The sequence below is a fragment of the Magallana gigas genome, chromosome 5 (assembly GCF_963853765.1).
Source record: "Magallana gigas chromosome 5, xbMagGiga1.1, whole genome shotgun sequence".
Classification (NCBI taxonomy): Eukaryota; Metazoa; Mollusca; class Bivalvia; order Ostreida; family Ostreidae; genus Magallana; species Magallana gigas.
Window position 1 is genome coordinate 14,599,038 of NC_088857.1, and position 26,064 is coordinate 14,625,101.

At 34.7% G+C, this 26,064-nt stretch overlaps 1 protein-coding gene and 1 long non-coding RNA gene across 12 annotated transcripts in view; one reads left to right on the top strand and one right to left on the bottom strand.

Annotated features, from left to right (window-relative positions):
• The window catches only part of LOC105324981 (myelin regulatory factor), a 65,457-nt gene that overhangs the window by 6,514 nt on the left and 32,879 nt on the right, over nt 1-26,064 (bottom strand). For 3 of the 11 annotated variants that reach the window (XM_034471849.2, XM_066086392.1, XM_034471860.2), the window contains exons 3-16: nt 20,862-21,122; nt 17,845-18,020; nt 9,415-9,658; nt 7,081-7,208; nt 6,629-6,803; nt 6,194-6,389; nt 5,970-6,046; nt 5,247-5,466; nt 4,425-4,625; nt 2,717-2,941; nt 2,248-2,426; nt 1,800-1,970; nt 1,588-1,674; nt 1,252-1,337 (exon numbers count right to left, since the gene is read on the bottom strand). In XM_034471849.2, coding sequence (XP_034327740.2) covers nt 1,252-1,337; nt 1,588-1,674; nt 1,800-1,970; nt 2,248-2,426; nt 2,717-2,941; nt 4,425-4,625; nt 5,247-5,466; nt 5,970-6,046; nt 6,194-6,389; nt 6,629-6,803; nt 7,081-7,208; nt 9,415-9,658; nt 17,845-18,020; nt 20,862-21,122 — 2,426 coding nt within the window. Of the gene's footprint in view, nt 1-1,251; nt 1,338-1,587; nt 1,675-1,799; nt 1,971-2,247; nt 2,427-2,716; nt 2,942-4,424; nt 4,626-5,246; nt 5,467-5,969; nt 6,047-6,193; nt 6,390-6,628; nt 6,804-7,080; nt 7,209-9,414; nt 9,659-11,162; nt 11,251-13,118; nt 13,266-14,439; nt 14,859-17,844; nt 18,021-20,861; nt 21,123-22,585; nt 22,606-23,640; nt 24,294-26,064 lie in introns of those variants that run through there. The other 8 variants (XM_034471888.2, XM_034471892.2, XM_034471885.2 and 5 more) reach the window with 8 other exon arrangements.
• LOC136275925 (uncharacterized) overlaps nt 16,494-26,064 on the top strand; it is a 36,984-nt gene continuing 27,413 nt past the window's right edge. Inside the window, exon 1 of the long non-coding RNA XR_010714434.1 lies at nt 16,494-16,562. This is a non-coding gene — a long non-coding RNA (uncharacterized lncRNA). The remainder of the gene's footprint in view (nt 16,563-26,064) is intronic.

A 26,064-nucleotide genomic window follows, 5' to 3' on the forward strand; every position in this document is an offset into this window, starting at 1 on the left:
ATTCTAGATGTGAATTAAGAACTTCCAATATTTGTCCATTAGAAAGATATGGACTGGACACGAGTTTTATACTTTTCTGCAAGTGACCTTGGCCTTGCCCAAATGACCTTGGGTCAAGGTCATGACAAACCAGCTTATAAGCAATCTTTGTGTGAACTGAGAACTTCCAATGTTTCTCCATAAGAAAGATATGTACCGGACAAGAATTTTGCACTTTTTTCTGCCATTGACCTTGACCTTGTCCAAATGACCTTGGGTCAAGGTCAAGACACACCCTTAGGTCATAAGCAATCATTGTGTGAAGTAAGAACCTCCAATGTTTCTCCATTAAAAAGATATGGACCGGACACGAATTTTGCAATTTTTTCTGTCAGTGACCTTGACCTTGCTCGAATGACCTTGGGTTAAGGTCATGACACACCCTTAGGTCATTAGCAATCTTTGTGTGAAGTTAAAACTTCCATTGTTTCTCCATATGAAAGATATGGACCGGACACGAATTTTGCAATTTTTCTGTTGGTGACCTTGACCTTGCCCGAATGACCTTGGTTCAAGGTCATGACACACCCTTAGGTCATAAGCATTCTTTGTGTGAAGTAAGAACTTCTAATGTTTCTCCATAAGAAAGATATAGACCGGACACGAATTTTGCACTTTTTCTGCCAGTGACCTTGACCTTGCCCAAATGACCTTGGTTCAAGGTCATGACACACCCTTAGGTCATAAGCAATCTTTGTGTGAAGTAAGAACTTCTAATGTTTCTCCATAAGAAAGATATGGACCGGACACGAATCGAACAGACAGACGGACAGACGGACGGACGGACGGACGGACAGACGGACGGACGGACAAGGTGATTCCTATATACCCCCCCAAACTTCGTTTGCGGGGGGTATAAATAGAATACTGCGTAGAAATTACTCTTCAGAACATTCTGTATTTCTACCATTTGCTTCTTTTTCTTGATTTGGTGTATAGAAATTGACAACTGTTAAATTCTTATTGTTACATGTATATCGTACATTCATGAGTTCTCATTTACCATCAAATGACTGATGATAATTTAGAATTTTAAGTTTCCTTTAAATAATTCGGCTAGAAACAGAATTAGAACAGCAATGAAAATTTTCACCATGCAATTGTGAATTGTATAAAATGAAAAAAAAACAACAAAGAATTTTCTAATTTTTAAAATATGACCTTGACCTCCTGAGCCTTTGACCTTTTGACCTACTAAATGAATTTGTTTACCTGCATTTGGAGCCTTTGTTTTAGAGGAGGAGGTAGTACCCCAGGGGCTGTCTGTGCTCCTGTCATTGAAGTCTGTGACGGAAGGACTTTAAAAAAAAACACAAACACAAAAAATCAGTCTTTCAGATCTTCTGAACAAATGTACAGACAGTAAAATACAAATTATGTAAGACTTAGGTTTGTTGAAAGATCTTAAAGCATTTTTAATTACAGTGCCGCATACACTTTTACCTGAACTTTTAGGCATAGTGATGAAAGTAATGAAAATTCTATAAAACACTTAGAAAAAAATATTATATGACTTCAGTTGTTAATTATGTATAAAACTGCCCTTACTTCTTATTTCCTGCCAGATTCTGACTCAAGGGGTGCTTTGGTTCTTTGTTCTGCTCCAATATCAGCAGAATCATTAGAGATGCCAAGCTGTGGGGAGAGATAACCAAACATATAATGATACAGAGAACTTTTGTTAGGTGGTAATAAAGAGTCATTAATTAAGTAATAGTAATCAGGATTTTCGCTGTTCACTGAACAAGATGGCGGTGTACCAGAATGTGATGATGATGCTGATGATGGTGCCCCAGCAGACGTAACGGTTGCTACAGTAACCCTTCTTGGGCGGTTGTGCACATGTGGCATATTTCTGGCTGCTTTTAGAGAGTGGGTGCTGATGAGTTTGACCATTACAGAGTCGAGATGATTTCTTAGGTGATGATGAGCTAGAAAAAAAATTAAACCAATGAAAACTTCATCAACAAATTCCACACAGAATTTCAAAGGAAGGAAGCCTTTTTGAAAATACTTTTTCATAGAAATGAATTCCAAGAATGGAAATATTTTCTAAAATTATTAGATTACCAATTTCTACACCTGTTTAGAACAGTTAAAGAATGGTTGCATGAATTCCAAGAATAGAATCATTGTCTGACGTTATAAGACTTTTAAATTTGTTCACCTGTTACAAAAAGTTACAGATTGGTGGATTTGACTACTCACCCTATTGTGCTAACACTACAGTTTGATTTGGTGCTGACTGTTGACTTGATACTGTCAAGTCTCTTTAACTTTGATATTTTGCTGTTCATTTTTTCGAGTTCATCAATTCTCATTTCTAGATTTCCCGTCACTTTGCACAGTTCTTTGACAGCACCAACATTCTCCATGTAAATTTTGTCCTAATTAAATAAATAAATTAAATCAAATATTCTTCATCCTACAAATACCGATTTTTCTATATACCGGTACTACATAAAGATAATAAAAGATTGGAAACAAAATACATAAAGATAATAAAAGATTGGAAACAAAATTTTCTTTTCGATCTTTCTGATATTTTGGATTTGTATCTCCAAGAGTTAGAGATCAAGTTTAAAGTAACATATCTTCTAAAAATCCAAACCCCATGACTACTACATCATCAGTAACACCCCAACCACCCCTGAAATGACTGACCCCTTATAATTACCTTATTGACCACAAGGAAATCCTTGATGACCTCTCCGTTGCCCAGTGGGACATCCCCCGCCTCTTTGACGGCCTCGGGAAGTACCTCCCGGATTTCCTGAGCGATGACGCCGGTATCCTCCCGACTGTCCTCGGGGATCCCCATGGCATTGGCAAAGTCGTCGCTGAACTTGTAATTGTACAGCTTCATCTGGGCAACTTTCTTTAGCTGTTCTTTAGAATCCAGCTGCAAGGAGAAATGGAACTGTGTAACGCAATGGCTGTTGTATTGGAAGTGAAAAAAACAGGGAAGTGAACCGCTCATCACCAAATCCACAAACTAAGATAAGTTTTCATGCCTGGGTTTCTTCATTTTTTTTATTTTAATCAAAGGAGATGTCTCTATAAGACAGCCATGTGCCCTGTTCTTGTAAAGTCGTACCAGTCCATGATATCACCCTTTCTTTTTTCTCCATTGTCTGTCTGATTGCATGCACTTCAATTTCTACACAGTGTTATTTTATGAGGGGGATTTGCAAGTCTGCTAGCACAGATTACTTCGAACTTTTGGTAGAAATCCATCACCTGTTTTATTGATGTCAACCTCTAATCGAAGGATAAACGTTTGATGTTTGTATTTATGCATACTAATGAGATGTTTATTGCAGTTTTATTGTTTGCATTAAAGACATGAAAAAATCTACAATGCAAGTGTGTGTTGATTGCTTTGCACTGATAGGAATAATTCAATCAAGTCTTTTTGTTAAATATTTAGCATTAATTAAGGAATATCTTCATCCTAGTAGAGCAAATTTTGCTTGGTTAACTTCTAATTAATTAGAACAAAAAGGGGTGGGAAGGGGTATAAAAATAAAAAAAATGGCCGATGTTAATGATAAACCCAGCAGTTAACTCCAACGATAGAGTCTACAAGAAAGTGCTGATAAACTGCTAAAAGTTTGAAATATCGCATCACACAAAATCCTTCAAAATCTGGCATTAAAATTTACAAACGGTTCCTGGCAAGACCATTTTGGTTAATACCGCCTCTATCAACCACAGAGCGGGGCCACAGAGCAGGGCCACAGAGCGGGGCCATCAGTCTACATGTACTCCGGGCCAATGTATCTGACCTACAAGCTCCCAACTTGTCCATTAGCATATCCCATTTGCCATCACGAAAATGAGTTGTCTGAATTTGTCAGTTTTAAGTAATGATATTGTCAAACTTAATGTCTTTCTTCTGTCTGGGAACATACTTTACCGCAGCCCTGTTCTCCTTCACTGGAGTTAAAAAATTCCTGGTAGTTTCATATTTTTTGGACGGTTTGTGAATTATCTTTTTTTGTTGTTTTTAGAAAACATGCTCTGAGATTTACTCAAATAAATAAAGCAGCATAGAACAAATAAAACATTGCGGTATAAAATACCAGTACTTGAAGAGACACCAGAACAATTCCATAAATAAATGGTCTTGCAAGTGGACCCTAGCATCCATCTCAAATGTCTGCCAAGAATTTTCCCAGCAGATGATGTTGCACTACATGGTTAAGCAATTACTATTTAGACTTGCCTTGCATACCAGCCTATCAGGAATGTAACTAAGAGTCTTACATCCTACACACGGAGCATTAAATCCTAGAGGACTGTAACTAAAGAGCCATAAAGCCTACAGGACTGTTACTTAGGAGTTGTACAGCCTACAGGACTGTAATTAAGGATCTTCATACCTCTTTGAGATTTTCTTTGGCCCTGAGGTCTGAGGGTTGCAGCAGGTGCCCGGTCAGTCTCATGTTGCCATGGACCGTTAATGCCTCCTCGGGGTGCTCTGTGTTGACCCCAACACGCCCCACGTGGTACACGCTGTCTGGGGTCTGTCCCTTCTGCCATGTTACGTCCACATCATTATCAAACTGACCAGGGTTCGAAGCCTGTCAACAAATTTTCTCAATTAAAATGCTGCATGGTTTCTAAAAGCAGGAAATGTGTGAAACTGACACTGCAATTATTTTTTGCATTCTCAAAATTATCTAACATGTATACTATTTGTATAGATTTATCATGCTAAGATCTGTTAAAATTCATTAGCACTCAATAATAACATATGCACTTAGTGAACATCAATCATAACAACAGCAACAATATTTCCTTGTATTTTAATATTTTAAAACATTTTCAGTTCTTGATTTTGCTCATCTCTGAAGTGAATGGAAAATATTACACTATAACAAACAGTCATAAATTCCACAACCTTTGTACATTCTTGTTATTAATTTTGATTTCTACATTGAGAGAAGGAAGTTTCATCTTCTATTCTAGGCTACGATAATCATATAAAACCAATGAACAAAATACAGCTATGTACAGTAAAACATGGTTATAACGAAGTGCCAGGGACAGACGATTTTGCTTCTTTATAAGCGTAATTTGTTTTATCTGTCATGTTAAAAACATGTTATACAGACACGGAGAATGAAAATCACTTTGCTGTAAGCATCAATTCATTATTAGCGTGTTCGCTATATCCGTGTTTTACTGTATTAAAGACTCACCCTGACGATGATTTTTTCGGACACACTGGCTGCCACTATGTACTTGTATTCTCCGCTGTACGCGTAAAGGGAGACCACCAGCATGAAGTAGCGCTGGTCTGGGTTGGGGCGGCCCTTTTTACGCATGTTGTTGGAGGTGGTCTCGCTGAAGTGGAGCCGGCCCACAGTCACTTTGTTGGTCTGTTCAGGTATCAAATCCACCCTGGTAGAAAACGTAAACCTATATAAATTCATGAACTGTTGTACTCGCAGAATCTCCCACATGGAGATTAATCAGACATTTTGATTATATTCATGTAGAATATTATAAGTGTATTTAATTATCAAATACAATACTTCTGTGAACATTACAATACAAGATGATTTTTGCTTTGTATAGTACATATGAAATTTCAAATTTTATTAAAAAAAAAACTTTTAAAAAACAATGATTTTAAAAACATTCAATGACCAAAGCAAGGGACAAATTCATTGTTCAAAACACATAATAAAGACAACAGCTGACAAATCGAAGCAAGGCATCCCATAACAATATCAAATTGTAAAAATCGCTAACAAGAGATTTCCCCCAAATTTCATTATGTAAAGAATTTGAAACAAAAGTTTCCTGTACGGTATTTCAAATTTTTCTTGAGCACAAAAGAACTGTTAGATTTATTATTAAAGGACGCCTGCGTCTCATTGCGAAGCCCTCACATCACTTGTTTCTGGGTTGAATCTTACCTGACAGGGTGGAAGGGTTTCTTGCTGCGGTCAGACTGAGACTGTTCAATCTTTATTGTCTGGGTGGGTGACTCCACCTTCAATACAAAAATGCATTCATTGATGTATAGTACATTTATATTTATATGTCAGCATGACTTTAAAGCAAACCATATGTATGTTTAAATTCATAGAAAATTGAGGACACCCTTTCCCCCTTCAAACGACTCAAATCTTTGTTGTACCTTGATTCCATTGAAATGTAGGAAGAATGCGTCAATTTTCTTGACGCCCTCTGGAGTGGTGACATAGCGCGCGTCCCCAGACACCTGCATGTGCACCGTCACCTGAAAGTGGTTCTTCTTCTGACACACAAACGAATCGTCGGGCTGTGAAAAGTTAAACCCTTTGTCTGCATCCACGCGAAAATTTGGCTGGGGTCTGGAAAATTAGAACACAATGCCAGACATAACAGATTTAAGTAAAAATTATGTTACATTTATACATCATGATGAACATAATAATATTTATTTTGAGGAATTTCGTCTGAGTGGTTAGAAATTATATAATTCTTGTGTTCCGTCCTTTTAAACTTCAGAAAGGAATTCATGGCAAATGGCTTGCAAAAAAGTCTCGAACAAAATTTGACCAATCAAAACGGCACTGGAGCAGACACTTACAAATCTTTGAGATTTTCATTTTTGAGCGTGGCCCAGTCTCGCTGGTTGTAGGAGGACCACTTGATGACCTGGTACGTGCTGTCAAGGTAACCGGTGGTTCCGTTCGTGCTCTCCTGATCATAGCCGAATTCGTCATCGCAGTCCACTGCCAAATTATAGTTGCCGTAGTTGGGCCCTGCAGCAAAGAGACACATAGTGTGTCAACCAATACATTTACCTCGATAATCTCTGCCTGTGATCAATACATTTCTCACTGAAGCAGAAAGTAGTTTTCCCCGAGAACTATAAAAGTTATTCAAGTATACACCTCCTTAATGCATCCAGATGTTTATTTCCCCTTCTAAATGTATGCATTAGCTTTTACTTTGAGCAAAATGTCGAACCAGGAAAAACAAGGTGTGAAGATAGAAAATTTGTCTTTGTTCGCAAAAAAAAAAGAAGACTTGAATTACCGTTAGGTTCTTGTTTGATGTTGAGCACGCTGGCTCGTCCATTGAGAAGCGCGTTGGTCACAAGTGCACTGTGGGAAGGCTGGTCTTGGTACTTCCTCTTCTTGTGACTCATGTTGCAAGGGTTGGGGCTGTAGAAGAAGAAAAACATGTCACTGACATAATGTTCTTGTTCACATTTGATGTTCTCATCAATATTATTAATCATTTTTTCATTGTAAAATTGCATGAAGAAAAAGTTAAATTTTAGAATTCTGATTAATAAGCTATCAATGTCAAAAAATGTGTTTTTCAATCATTTGCTCATAGCCCTTGGAAAAATCTCTGATCTCTTATTCATGCAATGGTAAAAAAAAAATATGGGCAAAAGTTTAAAATGTACATATTAATAAGGAGGGGGCAAGAAATAAAAAATAAATAGTAAATGAAATGCTATAAAATTGAAGGACATCAAGCAACATCTGGTAACTTATATGGACAAGTACTAAAATATGGACTTAATACATGGATTTACAATATAACCCTAGTGCTGAGTGTTGTGTGTTGATGCTTACATTGTCACTGGCCTGTACAGGTCAAGTCATTGCATTCATCATACAGATTTGTACGGAGTCCAATAAATCAAAGTTCTTGGGGAGACCAATGCTTATCTATAAACTATTACCATGAATTATACAACTTGTGAGTTGTTGATCCTTAACATGGGCATTCCAGAAAATAGAGTATTTGTAGTTTTATGTAATTAAAGTGAGACTTGGATCGAAATTCCATCTTCTCAAAGACCATGTGGACATTTATAGAACCCCTAGTCACCAAATCATCAAAAACAATCATGAAAAGGATTCCTAATTTTCTGATCAGACTTTGAAATTGGATTCCTATTTGGCCATTTGTGACAAAATGCTCAGAATTTCAAAGTTTTCCTGAGCATCTCATTATCGGAGTAACAGATGATATCACAAGTCCGAGACGCTGGTAACAAACGACATCCAGCACGTGTAGCCGTCATAATCTCGGTAAATAAAAAAACGGCAAAGTGGTATACGGTACTGCAAGTGTGTCGTACAGACTAGGGACCCCCCTGTCACATGGATGGTGAGGTACCTAACTCGGCGGCGCCTAACAGGGGGTGACACCATCAAACAGCTCGACCCATCACTAAGACAGGTACAGATAGTTAGTACCAACAAGATGTAGATATTATTCAATTTTTGATGATTGAATTTCCCCAAGGTTCAGGCCAGTATTTCCTCATTGTGTTCTTCTATCGGATGTGTAGGGCTGTGTGTAAGTGAAGGAGCTTTTAAGTGCCCTGTGTCGTACAAATCTTAATTATTGTGAGTACAATGTACTTTTCAATCTATTTTGTACAATTCCTAAGTACACTGCACTAAGCATTGGGCTTAATTAACCTTTTTTGTATGCTAGATTTGCTTGTTGTCAAAAGAAGATATAACAAAAGATTACTGTTCTTTGCTTTCACAGTCTGAATGCACCCTTCTTAATTTTTTTCAAACATGAAAATGCTTTTTCTTTTTTCCATCTTGATAACGAATTAATTTGTCATATTTTAACATAGACTCAGCTTTTCCAGTAAGGTTTGATGACTATCTATAAAGGCTTTTTCATGTATTTAAGTTTTTATTTTCTAATATCAATGAAAAAGACGCAATTTGACTTTTTAAAAAAAATAAATGAATTCAGCTAAAAAATTACTATATTGGAAATGTTCTAATCAGCTCTTGTTTAAAAAGTTACAGTGAGTTAATGAATAAATATCTAGCAATATGCTATTTTTCTTAAATTGTAATTTTTATAAGTTCGAGTAAGACCTTTATCTAATATTCTAAAAGACCTTTAAAATGAATGAAGTTCTCAATCTGAAAATTAAATATATAATCTAAAACTTCTGGATTCATAATTTTAAAATTGCCTGCAAAATTCAAAATATTCTCTGCCTTCTAGGAATTTAATTTTATATTTGTGATATTAACAAGAAACATTGTAAATGTTCCCCCTTTAAACGCAATTTCATGTACGGATTTAAAATGTTATGTTTAAAATTTACTATACATACATTTATCAAACTATGCAATAAATACAAATTGAGTGAAATTGAGTTACAAAATCATACAAAAGTACATTGGATATGCAACTTGCAAAACATTCCCTATACGTAAAGTTAATTATAATCTCTAAAAATTTTGAACTTTTCTAGACCATTTTTTTTCTGAAATATAAATTCATATAATTTGTTTCATACTAATATACATATTTATAAAAAAAAAAAAAAATAACCTGAAATTACCTGCCCAGCGTATACCGGTAAATATTTACCTGAGATGGTTTGGCGAGAGAGGAAGCTGCGGGTTCATCTGCGATGTGGGGAGAGGTAGCGTTGAGGAGGGTTGTGGGGGAGGGGGGTGGGTGGCTGAGAGATGGTTCAGGGTGGGTGGCTCATTATACCCCGGCGGCATGGACTTGGGTCCTGTGGGTGGCATCCCCGGGGGTCGGGGATGGTGTGGATACATGCCGTGTTGATGCATCGATGTCACAGGAGTGCTCAGCCCGTACTTGCTCTCTGTAAAATAAGCCACACTGGAGTCAGACTCTAGCACGGTATAACACAGGGGGGTGCCTCTGTCTTTGTCCTCCAGAGAGGAACGGTTGTTATAGTACATATTTGTTCTCAAATCCAGGGTGAATGCTTTAAACTATAGTTTAACCAAAGTCCAGAATGCAAGCAACACAACAGCAAAAAAAAATCAGCAGATTTCTGCAATGTAGTCTTGAGCAAACTTTCAATTGTCACTTAAAGTCACCCTAAGACAGAGAGAAGCCTCAAACACAAAGGAAATGAAAAAGCATTTTTTTGTGATTCACACTTGGAAATAAAATATCCCTTTTTATCTGATCTTTGTAAAGCTAAAACTGAATTTGTTAAAACTTTTTAAAAGAGTCAGGCATGCTTGATAAATTTAAATCAATGTTGGATGAAATAAAAATTGTTACATATGAATTCATTTCTGTGTTTGATTTTAATCAGTAGTTTTCCGCTCTGCGTCCATTACAATCCAGCGAGAAGAGGATGGGAGATTTAATCAAGACTTTAATTCTTCGCATTTAAACAAGACCGCGTGCTCAGTTTTCCATTTCCGTTCATCGCTTTGTATTTTGACAAGTCGTTGGTCAGTGTTTTGTTTGAGCAATACTCCTCCCTGATCGAGGTCTCGGGGGACAAAGTAACAGTGACAAACTTTGAATACTTTGAAGCTTGCACAGCAGTCCATACACTTGACCTTCAGACTTCCCGGTGTACAGCCATATACTTGCCTCATATTGTCACATCCAATGAACTTTAATTTTTCATTGCAAATATTATATAACTACCGGATTATATTCTATAATTTTTTTAATTCTTAGATAAAAAAAAAAATAAGCATTACCCGGTAATACCAGTCTATAAGAAATGTCTTAACCAAATATTTTGATATTTTGAATAACTAGAATTTATCAAATATCTTTTAAATCAAAAATACCATGTACATCTTAAAATCAATTCATCAATCGATCCACACTGATCAGTAACATTGTAGTACCAGTATACATGTGTTTCCTCTTGGGATAGTAAAACTTCTTTTTTGAGATGTTGACAGATCTAGAGTATCCAAATGGTTCTGCACTTAATCGAAATATTATATAGTAAACCAAAAATATTTTATTAAAAGACACATTGGCCGGAACAAAATACAGAACAATATCTGGTATTTCCAATTCAGAAATTTATCAATTATATAATACTTAAAAAAAAACCAATAAACTTTCTCCGGAAGGCCGACTTTTAATGATGTACACCAATTCATTACAGAAACAATAGCAAACCACCATACAGACTACTAGTGGCAAGTGCCCCTTAAGTACGACAGTCAAGTGTGTTGTTAAAATACAATAAAAAAATCCCACTTTTTGATTCATAAACTCCATCCATGTTTTGTCCTTCATTTTTATTTTATTTTGGTTCAGCTACGTTTTAAATTGGACCCTTATCAACAATAGCTCAATAAATATTAGTACTAAATTCTCACCTTGACACACATAACTTAAGGAAATCCAGCTAGTCAATTCCTCCGCTCTACCATCTACTTTGTAAAACGCCATCAAATGCAGAAAGCATTAATTACAGTATCACGCAATTCATCTATTGATCACGAAAAACCACCAGACAGCCAATTTTACGACCTTTAGAACAATCTTCAGAACAAGTCGGAAAATACGTTAAAATTTTCAACGTAAGAAATAAAACAAATCCATGGAAACCTTCGATGAAAGACAAAAATTAAATTACTTCCCAGAAGAAGTAATCTTTATTTTGCCTCACTCATACAATCCTGGACTTTGAATAGTCTAACCGATTTAAAATTAGAAGGACTTTGCCAAGGCAGTTCAAAATTCAAAAGAATTTCCTGTGTTTCATCAATAAAAAAAAATCCATTACACTTATCTATATGCAGTTTTGTCTTGCGTTGGTGCAATTTATTAAAGGGTGCGGTGATATCAGGCACTTTTTCCTCTGCTGTATTATTCAATTTCATAGTTTTGATATCACTTAGCCTTAAAAAAATACAGTACAAGAGCATGCAAATGCCACTCTGTTAAAATATCCATTACTGTACAGTATGTGTATATAAAATGATCCATGCTTGGATTTATAAAGATAACTAAACCTTGTTTAGACGCTGAGAGCCATATTGTTTCAATCAAAACACGTACATCTTTTAAAACTAAAAAAAGCCCAGTTGCTTCATGTTAACTCTCAATCATGCTCTGGAAGACTAGCTTTCTAAATGGTATAACACGTGTACCACCCCAAAAATAAAATTAACAATAAGATCATGTCAAAATTTCTTTTTCAGGATTTGAAAACAAAGAATATAATATGCACCAGGGAGAAAGTATCAGATATCCTGATTTCATTGGCACGTGTTGAATTGATGTGTCAAAAAAAATAGCACGAGAAGAGGAGAGCAAAAATCCCCATTAATTGAATAAAGACCTGGTTGGCATTACTTTATTTGCACACTCGAAAAGTTAACAAAAGAAATAAGATTTGCGACGACTTTAACAGCTGATGCAATCAGAATATCTATAAATGCTGTTTAAAATGTGCCCTTTGAAATATGTCCTTTTAACAAAGTTTGGGAGTTTCTCTTTTCCTATTCATACATGGATAATATTTGACGTACTAAGATGAAATTCAGTTAATTAAGCTGCGGCACATGTAAGCATTCCTACACCTAATAATCCTTGGGGATGTACTTAAGTAATCTATAGTTTATTTTTAAATAGAAAAAAAATGTTAACAGAACAATAAATTAAACAATATGAGGAAATAATTGATTCAGAGGAAGGAAAATAATTTAGAGATTAATCAACTACTTATTAATTTTTTTTTATTTTTTTGGGCAATTGAGTTTTTTATGTACACCAATTATTTGCTAATCTATTTTTCTAACATTAAAAAATCTGAGGAAATATTAATTCCTAAAGGAAAACAGTTGGAAACAGGATTCAAAATCAAACAGTTCTTTTTTTCCTACATAACAATTTCAGTAGCTACTTGTTGAGGGTTTTTTTAACTTTCAATGTTGTTTTGTACATGCAAGACATTATTTGGAAAAGAATTGTATATTAAGTAAATAAATACAATCACTGTATAAATAGAAACTAAAATTTTGTTGGGTTATTAATGATATAAACACCTTTATCATCAGTTTAAAAATTCCATTGCATATATAATCAATAACTAAGACTTGCTATAATTATAAGAAAATTAAATTCAAAATAGGTTGGAAAAAAAAATCACTTTATCAGTTACACAAACAAATCTTTGTATCAATTAATTATTATATATCAAATTTATAAATCAAAATTAGTTATGTAAATTTTTCAATTTGGATAAATTGCTTAATTAATTTTACAAAGATAAAATTGAAAATTGAAACCTTAATAAATCAAAAAGTCATAATACATATGATACTTACTCTGAGATTTAAATGCTATGATGTATTCCATACTGCGAGTTCATGTGAGAACTGGACGGGGTATTTTATGGTAAATTTCAAGAAAAAGAAATAAATCGAAGAAATCTTGATTTTGATTTTAAAAAAATCATTACAGCAACTTTTCGAAACGTCTTTCAAGAGTGGCACCTATGTCCAGATGGTATTAATGAATTATGGAGACTGTGCATCCCTTAAGTTCCCACGCTTTAATTCCTGAATTCTATTCTAATCCGTAATATATAACGGATACAACTATTTCCTGATTTACGAACAAAACACTTGACAAAATAAACCAATTTCAACTACAAATATATGACCCACAATTTTTTGTTTTGTGTTTTTTCAATTCCTGTTTGCCGCCAGTCTCAGCTAACGTAAAGTGGTACATTTCCTTGAAATGGCTGATGGTACAATTACTGAACCTAAACAGTAACACAATCAGTATCTTGGGAGCCAAATGTACCAGTATTGCATATACCGCTACACTGGTATTAAAGGAAGTTACATGTCTGCAGATTCATTAATTTGGAAATGAAAATGACTGCAGTGAATTTATATATCAATTAAACAACATATTCCTCATTTATTTTAAATATTTAAATCTATATTCAATTTAGTTTATATCCTGAATTTTTTCATTTACATTTTTAAGAGTAAGTTGCCAAAGTATTTTTTTTTTCTGTTTTTTTTCCTTTTTCAGTAAAACTAATGCCAATTAATTTTAATGCATAGTATCTGGACATTCTATACTGTTCCTCCATGAAAAGAAATATAATTTGCAAATAAGGTTACCAGAGAGATTCAACACAAGATAAAGATTTTCTTAAATTGAATTCTTAATCGCTCAGCCCCGAGCAACCAGCAGCAAGCTGATACGGCATACCTCACCCTAAATGCTACTCTGTACCAGCCATTTGATACTCGCGTTTCGAAAAAAGAAAAAAAAATTTTGAATTCCACTTTGTAATGATTTCTTACCATGATACATAGCAATTCCCTCAGTATGAGATCGCCCCAAAAGAACTTATTTGACTGATATATAGCTTCGCAAAATTATTATTTGCCCTTTGACAAACAACTCATAAAAATAGGATCATGAACCCTCTCGAGATATAAAAACTACTGTATTTCTCTTAAAAATGACCATCAAGTTTATTCTGAAAAAAATAGACAATTACACATCGTTGGCCGGTGATTACTTCACACCATGTAATATCAATACATTGGCCAATCAGATGGCTGAGAATAATAAGTCACAATAAAGTGACCGCTACTTAATAATAATTATGAAACTACTCACCATGACCATATATCCTATGAAACACCGATTTAAATTTAGTCATCCTTTCAAAATTGAATCACTGTTTAAAACAACACTGTATGAAATTTCAACCGACAAATCGCCTCAATAACTTGTTTCGGAATTTGAAAAAGAGTACCGAGTTTTTCACGTAAAGAAGTTAAAAATTCACAAATTAGGCATTTTCTCAAAGTGGGCCATCCCCATCACAGTTTTTTCCGTCTGCAATCAATTAGCGCTGAAGTTAATCCAATCATTGTCCTTTCTCTCTTCCCAACCATGAAATTAACACTGACATTAAATGTTTAAAAGAAAGACAGCGAACATCGCCGACACCATGTTTAATTATAATCATATGCACGAAGCTTTTGTTATTATAAGGACGGCGTATGTAATGTAAACTTTCTTTTTGCGCTAGAGACGATGTCGTAATAATGTACAGTTCATTATGGGATGCAAAGATTGATCGCATCATGGTACAGAATTTGACACCACTTTACAGAGAACCTTAAAATAAATAAGTTTTCCATTTATCACGAATGCCCGCAATCTTTTCTCCTCCGAAAAAAGGCCAGATTTTCAAACAGATACTGTTTCAACCTAACAATACTGCAAGCTATTAGTTTAAATTCAGGAGGTGGGACCATCTGATCTCTTAATGATACAGCCCAAACAAGAAATACTGGTAGCAGTTTTGTAGATTTCCATGGGGAAAGTGAAGATTTCAAGTCGACAAATGCGAAAGTTTTTTAGATGAGATATTCCCATTTCGTATCACACATAATCCAACAGCACAAACAAAATGGTCAAGCATTCCTTATACCAGATGATAGAGAAAACCCCATATAAAATTTCTCTTCTCTTTCTTCCAGAAAAAATGACCTTCTGAACACACCAAGCCACAATGGTAGTGTGAGCTAATGAAATGACCAACAATTTGTAACTGTGTGCATTTGAACTGAGACACGGTGTACCAACAAGTCAAGTGGGGACAGGAGGAGAATGGGTTGTGGATGGAAAAATTAATTGAATGACCAAGGCAGACCCTGTTCTGGGTTTGTTAGTACCATAGACTGCCTGGCGGTTCAGATCACCACTGCTCTGCAATTCCCTGGGGTCAGTACTAATCGCTGTGATTAAATCATGCGGCTTCACTCTATATCCTTGCACCTATCTCTCGCCTTTTGGCCACAATGGCTACACCAAGTGAGGAAGGTGACAAGAAGATACAAGGCAAATCTTTCAATAATCTAATGGAGAGGTGTCTTGTGGTACACAGGTAGTCGTGTGCCGTGCAGTTCAAAGCCATATCTTACTCGATGCACTGGTCAAACTCATGCATCAAAGGCTTACAGTTTTATTTAAGTTCAAGAGTTGAAAAGGTTTAAAGAGCAGAACTAATGCAGGTTTTATCCCAAAAAAGAAAGATGTCCGAGTCAAGCCAAATCGGAGTAGGCGTTTTCGAGATAGTCCTTTATTCTTGAAGACAAAGTTCTTGACAGGTCAAAACTGTGTACAAGAATATAATCAAGTAAAAAATGTTAGACAGTGCCAAAAAGCAGAGTTCCATCCATCTAAATCAACTGTTTTGCCAACCCACAACGAACAATTTTTTTATTCGACAAAAAAGACAATAGAATTGACCACACCACACAGTGTTCAAGTAACTAGTAAATATTTTTATTCTTTTAAAATTCTAACTCGACATTTTTTTTGCGGTTATTCTCTAAGCGGCAAACGTGATCAAAAAATGTTTTAGTGATTTTAGAAGACTTGCTTAATTTTTGGTCCATCAAATCGAGTTAAAATTTGCTTGTTCGCTGTCATTACTTTTCACGAGAAATTGAGTTCCTGCCCAAAAAACTTTCTTGTCTACACATTAACATTTAGGTTTAATTAGGCTGCGTTCCTGTTTTTTTAAGGACTGCGGCAATGTGAAAATATATGGCCAAAACTCTCAACCATGACATAACAGATGGCGTTTTTACTCGCAACAGTTCATTAAAACATTACTTAAGAAATCCCGCGAAAAACATATCATTCACAGTGCAAGTGTTTTTCGTCGTATAAAAAACGTCTCACTACTTTTGTGCACTCACCACCGAATCCTGCTTTCTCTAAAGGTAACATTTTTTTTTACAAAATCTCTGACATTTATATTTCATTATAACAAAAAAATTAACTTAAAAAAGAATTTTTTGCTATGACTTTATGCTCTAAAATTTTTGAGACAGAAGCAAAATTTTGACACTATGTTTTACATCGAGTATGATTTTTTAAAAATCTCAGCTTGCTTATAAAAAGCTGCTTCTTAAAAAAAAAATATTAATAATAAGATACCAACTGTAGTAGTTTCAACACATACTGTACGAAAAATAATTACAAAAATAAATTCATCCGATAACCACCTAGCCAAATAACCCTTAAGAACATGCACGCATTTGGTTCACTTCTGTTTTTGATCAACTACAATGATATGTTATTCTGACCATATACCTTTCACAGTAAAACAATTATTTTGATGTCCAGTAACACCTGCCAGGATTTTGACTTTTCTAGGTAAGTGTCCAGGGGGGGACCGGTCAGTACTGCACCCCGCCTGGTACTGCAGCCATTGGCCCTCAGACTTATGTCCTCTGTCAGCCATTAATATAAAGCCCATGTCCACCGCAAAACCTCAGGATGAACATGGATGTCCACAATTACTTTATGGCTAGCATTTTATTTTGTATTATTTTCGGAATATACTTTTTTACTCTTATTAGTCATACAGCTACAAGTTGAATACAAAATTGAGTATGAATATTTCATTTTGGGTTTTTTCTTTTCAATAGGCTATTTATGTGCATCCCTTTTGTTTTGGGGAAGAGAGAGGGAGAGAAAGAAAATACAAATTAATTATTATTAAAATTGGGCGCAGTATCTGTTGTCTGATGCTTATAGAGCTCGCATTCAACACATCCTTAAAGCACTTTGTTTTAACTAAAAGTATGTGTTGGCTAGCTTTTGAAAGGAAAACCAAAAATATCATGTTGTGTGCACTTCCTTTGTGTTTTCAGCTTGTCATATTTGAATAGTTAATGTACAATACAACCAAACTCATTAATACTGAAACAATTTTTGTATCGAGTTCCTTTATGCAATAGTTATAAACTATTCTGTTACTTTTTGGCTTCACTGCAATGAGGGAAATTCACACATTTTATTGAAATTCAAATGATGAACTACCTGGTTCTGTTCATTCTAGTTCCCCTAAGTAGGGTTACTTGACTTTACAGCTCTGCATTCTGGTACTTATATATTATGCTTTATTTACATGCACCCTGTACCTGAATCCAAAGACTTAAAATAAAAAATACTGATCATAAAAATTCATTACTAATATATTTTGAAACACGTTCATACCTTGTGTGGTGCAGATTATGTGGTTGCTACCATTCATTGTGTGGTTGCTATGGTGACCATCTGGAGGAGAATATGGCTCAGATTCTGGAGGGCTATCAGGGAGGGTGCTGGAACAGCCAAAAACATCTCTGTAAGTCAAAGCCAGACCCCTGTTTTGTTTTTCCTGATTCTGTTGGCTTTAGAAATCAAAGGAGTTTTTTTTTTATTTTTTACTATTTACATACACTTGCTTCCTGATAAAAGGGAATATCCTCAATATAAAATATACCATACGGCTAAGGCTGTGACCCAAGCTTGCTTTTGTACTTCATCGTGCACAGTATTTTGCAGGAAGCACTATGAAATTCTGGAAAGCAGTTATTTAATTGTTTTTCAAATATTTTATTGCTGTTTTGGTGGTTGTTGTTCCCTAATTAATACATTTTAGCATTACCAAATTTGGTATCCTTTTTTAAATAAGGAAAAAAATTATTCTATAATCTATTTATTCCTTTAAAATTGTGCATTACTAATTATTTCTAAAACATTTTTTTTTTTTTCAAATGAGTATATAATTTTGATGCCATACAATTGTTCCAAATAAAAATAAATCAAATTACATTACCAGTATATTACTTTCAATTGTATGCTGCTGCAGACAGTGATCTTCAAATCTGGCCTATACAATTTAGAACAAACAAAAAGGTAGAACTTTTAAAGGCAAACATTGCAACATTACTGTCTGCAGCAAGATGAAAAAAAAGTCTGTGACCACTAATTATGAACTGTTGTATGAAAAATTTTTTTTAACAAAATGTTTACCTTTTCACCCTCTGACAAGAACTTAAATTGAATTAGATTGGTCTAAAGTGTAATAGCATTTGTTCAGATGGTATCTGAGCACGAGTGGTTCAATTTCAAGCAGTGACTGTTACGTTCCAGGCGATTGGACAGATTAAACAAGTTGTACCAAAAACCAAATGTCTCCTTAACCAAATCAATGTCGAGCTGTAACTGAGAATGCTGGTATCCTCAGAAAAATCTTCCACTTTCTATTCATACTAAAGACTTGAATTGGATAGTTCTCTGGTCATGATTTATGACCGTTCATTCAGAAATGAGTAATTTTTATAAAATTTTCTGCTCTTGCATTGACACGGTCCGAAACAATAAATTCAGTCTTGACGTTTGTAACATTTTAAGACACCTAGCTGAATCTCAACATTTCCACGTGAATTCGATTCTCAATGAAAAAAAATAAATAACAAATCTTCACTCTGAAGATGATAAATTAATGTGAAAAAGGAAATATTAATATTAATACTTATAAAGTATGACCCATCTTATATCGCAATCAAAAATCAATTTTTTATTTTTTTATAAATAACAAAGCCCCCAAGTCTACTCCCTGTCTTTCTCCCCTATCATTGTGTGTACTTACGGTACGGACCAGCAGCTGGTAGTACCAGCAATCCATCGTTATGGCCCGACCCAACGCGCTGTGGTTTGTCGAGATGGTACAACCCTTTGACCAATACCATATGTCAACTTAAAATCTGTTTTCTGCCATTGGCGGGTCAAAATTACCTCTCTTTTTCATTTTTGCTTTATTTCTCTCGTACTTTCTCAGTGCCCTATGCTTATTGTAAACTTTTTTTTCAAAGATTGCTGATAAGTAACAGTTGTATTATTCCTGATAAAAACATTATCCTAGAGTGAATTGTATGGTATTGGAAGACAGCCAACACATTTCCTGAACTACCTCAGTAGCTGACACATGTTATTTTACCAATAAACAAATAAAAATAAAATGTGTTTAAGGTACCTCATTACATTAAGAATCATACTTTTCAAGATGGTGATTTTTATGTGTTGTTAAATTGTTTGTATCAATGAATCAATTTTGTTGTATATAATCATAGCCCAGTGGTTAAAGTATCAGGCTTGTGAATGGTAGATCATGGGCTTGAATCCACCTTGGGCTTTTGCTCATATTAGCTGAATGAAATTTTTGAAAATCAAGATTCTTTATCCAAAATTTTTTTTTCTCCTATTTGACTTATATACATGTACTTTTTATGCATCATGCTATCTTTCATAAGGAAATAATTTTCTGCTGATTTGAGAAATGATTTCAAGTTGCAGTGAGCCATCTGAACTTGACTCTATAGTTTGAATAGTCAATAAAAATAGCTTCCACTTTCACATGTTAACATTGTTACAATACATTTTGACCCTTGTAAACACATTTTGATATGAGTCAATTTACTACTTAGTACATGTATGAAATTTGATGAATTTTCCCTTTTTACACAAGAAGCAAGTGCTTGTTAAATGATTCAATGATGAACTCCCTATTGACACATACCATTTTTAAACCATAACAAGTGATGGAAATAAAAGCAGTTTTTAAACAGATAGGAAGTGTAGTATATCACACAAAAAGTCCAATGTTCAATGAACTTACTACATGAATCTCGATCTTTCTATTCTACTATTTCAAATGTCCTATTTTAATTGATTTTTCAATTTCAAGGGTTTTATGAGGCTCTTTGATTTAAGCTATTTTTCTATTTTGCAGAAATTTATCATTTGCAACAATTTCAAGCTTTGCTTATAATGCTACACTGTGCTAAAATACAACAGAAATTTCTGCACCTCTTAATGACTACTTAGAACTTGCTAAATTCTCGTGAAACAGATCGAGACATGAAAGTCATATGAGATTGCACTTATCACGAACTTTCAAGTATTTTGTTTCACATACTTTATACAAAGCTAAAAATTGTCCATATTTTTTTTTCTTCATCTTTTTCTTTAGTAATACTAAAAAAACAAAATATACATACCAATGGCTAATTAACCCATTCTAACATAAGTAGCGTATTCTACATGTACTAACAATATATATATTTTCTGAAAAACTGCATTTCCATTGCACTCAAGATATTCACTCATAATTCTACGTCATTAAGGAGCTTTTACTATAGTAGCTGGGCAATGTGACTTACACACACACACGATGTATATATACGTACGGGTTCATAAGCCGGTTATCATAACCTTGTTGAATGCCGTTGATGGAATTGTTGATTCCTGTGCAGCTATACAGTCCGTTCATTGGGCTTTGTGTCTGGGTGTGGGGAGGGGTGGAGTTGGGGGCATGGGGGTTTGCCAGGTGGTTGAACTTGTAGCACTGGTCCAGCTGCTGCGGTGGAAGACTGGGGTGGTTCTGTGGGGGGACGGGTCGCCCGTTGTTAGGGTACGCTATGGCGGGAATGGCTTCCTCGGGAAGGCACCTTAAAGAAGAAAAAAACCTCGAAAGTCAACTAAAAATTTCAAAGTGAACACAAATCATACTTTCACTATAATTAACAGAGCTTAATTATTGCAAGCACGTAATTTCATTAATCCTTCCTCTTTTTGACACAATGTTATGATTTCCAAAAGATAGTTCTCAACAAAATAACACCTGTCCATTTGTGTCAAAAATCTTATCTTTTCACTCAAACCGTTATAAAAGTTACTTCCCTTTGTGTCAAAACAAAAAACTTAATTAATAATAAAGAATACTTGAGGTATAGCCTGTTTTTGGTATTTTGTTATCAAAACCACTTTGAGCGCTTCATCAATCAATGAATTACAACACTGGAGAGCACAATTCAACTGATTAAATTAATAAAGTACTTCCTCTGCATGTATTGAGATATAATTTATCCAGATTTAATTACACTAGTGTCACAAAAAGAGACAAAGACCAATATTATCTCCGTTGACAATGCCGTTTTCCTTAATATCATAATCAGTTTCATGAATCCAAAACATAAATTTCTTTTAAAATGTATTCCAGTAATATATGTGTATATATTAGAAAATACACCTATAGATCCTAAAGTCAGTGTTTCAAGTTCCTGTCTCCATCACTTTTTGCTTAATAGTATTTCAATATCTGTTTTATAACTTTGAGTCCAAACTAGAATGAAAATATTTCAAGATTTATGTTATGAAAGTGGCCTTATTTAAAATTGCGTCTGTTTTGAAAGACACTGCTTTAAAGAAAAAGTATATGGGGTTTGTACTGTAGAGAAGGTATAAGTACCTTTCTAATGATGTTGAGCAAGATGTTCAAGAACACCAAAATCGATAAAAGGTTTCATATTTTTCCATTTCAAATTCCCGTAAGGAATTTGTTATCAGTCGTATAAATTTCTCTTGGTTATAAAAGGGGAGAATATGGAAGAGGAAATCGGGATGTTTTCCTTATACCGATTTTAATGTTTCTTCAATGATGGGTATTTATATTTACCAGTATAAAGGAAATTCACAGAAAGTGACAAAAACAGGAACTTGGGACACACAATAACAAAGTTTGATTCAGAATCTCAAACCTTGTTTTTTTTTTTTACTCATTCATAAAAAGGAATTTCTATGCAGTAATCAATAGTGAAAGTCTGTTAATGTAACCGATCCATATGGCCTTCAATTGATTTATCCAAAACACAACACTTTACAAACAAGAATAAGAAGCTTAGAGAGTCCTACAACTATTTTCCCCAAATGCGTCACTAAATCGGCAAAGAATCCCCAGGAGAAGCTCTTTGGACATCATGATACTGCACACATTCCCCAAACACTTTAAAACATGAATATCCTGAATAAAAAAACTCCTCTAAAATCCGAATAAAATCGATGATTGAGAGCAGATTAGATGTCGATCGACATAAATTTATCACAGACATGTAAATCATAACTCCATAATTACCTCATGGTTATTTCACGTTAAATATGCAAAGTACATATTAAACAAATGATCCAGTTTTCTAAGATACACTTGGTTGACTGTCCTCAGGTCTGATTAGAAATATCAAACATCAGGAAAAAACCTTCTCCCACTTCAAACAGAAGTTTTTCACTAATTAAAGTCAATGAATTTAAAATCAAAAGTGATTCAGCTTGTCAATTAGCATTTTCAACAAATTGCTCATAGTTGAAAAAAAAATGAATTTAAAATTTTCAAAATTGCACCCTAGGAGCAGAGGACGATCATATGTGCACAAGATGTCCGCCTTTTACGAAAGTAAACAGAGAGATAATAAAATTAACGACGAAAATCTTTTTTATCACAAAATAATTGATGTACTTTGAGTAAATAACGTGCAGAAGGGTCCCCATTGGAACGCTGTTAGAACTTAGTGGTGTAACACATAGATTGCCACAGTTATATAACAAAAAAACCCGAGTAAGTAAAGCTATGAGGCTGGTACCTCTATACACCAGTGCCTCTAATTAAACCAGTCCCTGATGTTTAAATCACTTATGTGAACAAAACTTATTCGTTTAATTCGCTGCTCAACTTTTCATGCATTTTGTGGGAAATAACAACAATGATAGAATAAGACACAACTGGGGCCGGGTGGACCCTTTACACAGCATTCCTTTATTCCGACTTGAGACGATTACGATCTGTCAATCCATTTTAACATCATTTGTAGTCCTACAAAACCTCTTAACACCTCTTTGTTGCAGGTATACAAGAACTGAGAAAAATTAGGCTAATGTGTTCAACACACCCTCCATCCCAAAAAATTCTCCTTTAGCTATAGATCTATGTCTAATTACATTTTTATAAACATTTAATCATCTGTTTTCCTTATCCAGGAAATTTTATACATATAATTTACACTGGTACTCAAGTATACCAAGTGATTCATGTTTCAAAATTAAAAAAAAAAATCTTCTTGCCACCCAAAGTCAATGGCTTTCTACATAAAAAATTAAACTTTAAGATTTTCAAAGTAATGAATTTATCTAATTTACCTGTACATGTCAAAGCTGTGGCATCTTGGTTGTCAAAATATTCCTTGTTAAATTTGTCAAATTTTTTTTTTAATATCACATTTCAAACACAAGTGTGGTCGAACAGTCACAGAATATATCAATTTTGTTGTTAATACTCAAACAGGGCAATTAGACATTGAGGGAAAAGCTCTCGGCCCACATTAAGCTTTTTTCAATCATATTGAACCACTTTTGTTGATATATTTGAATAACAGGGCTGATATAAGCAGTCATCAAACAATTTTAGGACCCTTATTTTCCACTCCACTGAATTTGGATTACTCTTAAGTAATGGAATTCCAGTTTTAATATCAAATTTGGTGATTTACTTTATCCTGGTACAGTTCTGTCACTTTTGCAATACACAAACAAAACACACACACATATATAAAACCAAATTGGTCAAAACCGAGCACTAGTGTCTACCAAATTAATTTTTTGGGACTCCTCTTTTTTTATTCCTCCTGCCTCAAAGCAATCAAATACAGACAGATTAGGTCAAGATTTCACTACATGATGTCCAAAATACACCACCTGATTGAAAAATCATTCGTGATCATTTTGTCTGATAGTGGAGACTTTAACTGCCCCGTAATGTATTCTCTAAAGCGTACCCCGAAGTCGGACAGAACAAGGGCTGTGTAGGAAGGCGGAACAAGTCATGGACGACCCTAACCGTGCCCTAAGGGTACCAGGTCCTATTATTATTGTACATTCACTACTCTACTACTGTTTACTTATGACTTAATGAAGCGTGCAAGGTATCGTTTAACAGGCATAAAGTAAACAGTAACTTGTCAGGCTCAACATGTGTCTTAACAGCTAATTAATTGGTCTATCATATCAGCTGTACTTCAGTACATTGGTACTTCACGCCCTCCCCCTAACAAATATAGACAAATCTGAAGAATTCAAATGTTTTCCTTTTGGTTTTAGCATAGTTTAAGGGTGGCTCTGTCTTTTTCCTCTTGAAAATTTCAGCAAGGTATATATATAAACCTGCAACACTAAGAGCCATTCTTTGCCTGAATGTTTGGAGACATCTATAATTCATACCTGAAGGCAGCTAACACGGTCTCGCACAGCCGATGACAATCGGCACCGATCGCCGCCTGGTACGCACGGCTCGTGTTACAGTGGTACGACTTTGAACGTCTTGTCCAAGCTGTCAGGCTTCAGAAAACCACCAGATTAGACACCTTAAAGCTCTCTCAGTCTTTCTCTCTCTCTTTTCTTTCTCTCTTTCTTTTCCTCTTTACCAACTCTCTAAATTACCATGCAATGGTGAATGGCGAAAAATAAAAATCCAATTCTTCATTTATAACACGGTTGTTTGAGGGTGCATCGGTGTTTGATTTCAAATCCATTTATTTGCTCTCAACTTGAAGGAGAACAGTTAAATTGATGAAATAACAAACTGATTGATCACCCCATTTTTAATGGGTCTTTTTCAAACATTGAAATTCTTTTTTGTAATTTGAATGATGGTATGTACTCTTCTTTTCATGCATTACAATGAAACCAATCTTTTTTTTGCATAGACTTATTCAGGGGGTCACATTGTTACAATTAAGAGTTGACTAAAGTAAATAATACCCCCCCCCCCCAAAAAAAAAAAAAAAGAATAATCACCATTTAATGTTCTAAACAACAAAATTATTTAGTGCAGTTTTGTGATTTAAAAAAATGCAATTAACAAGATTACTCATTATTCACCCTGACTGAAAAAATTAAGACTCTCTGTAATCATTTCTTTCATGGAGGGGGGAGGTATTGTTGAGATAGAGAAAAGTCACTTCAGTATCTAAAAGAATCTTTAATTGTTAAATCTATACAATGTAAAACTTTTATATCTCCAGACCCATCAATTTTTGTCATTTATTTTATTGTAATGTACTGGCAGATCTTTCAAAGAGTTGCAAAATTTTAATCTATGCCGTCAACCCAGTTTCTACTAAGATATTGCTTCAACCTGGTTCACATCATGTCCCACAAAGCATCAATCAAACTCAATGTCATCCTAAACCATTGATAAATCTGTTTACACTTCCTCCAACTTGAGAACACAGAATCCAATAACGATGTGCAAAGGGAAGTAACTCTCATTCATACGCCTGGATAAACGTCACAAAAATCACGATGCAGATAAAGAATGATTTAGCATTAATGGCAAACATTTGTCAAAAATTCAAACATGCAAATGAACTTCGGTGTGCAATCATTCTTTAAGACTCAAGTACCAGGGGCCCCTGTCTTCGAGAATAATTAACACAAATATTTGGGTTTGAATATTCATTCATTGTAAGATCCACTAGGTAATGGTCTCCGTTACGTCAGGTAGTATTATCAAGAGAGTGAATGGTTCCTGAAATATACAGTCACCTAATCCCCACAACAATTTCC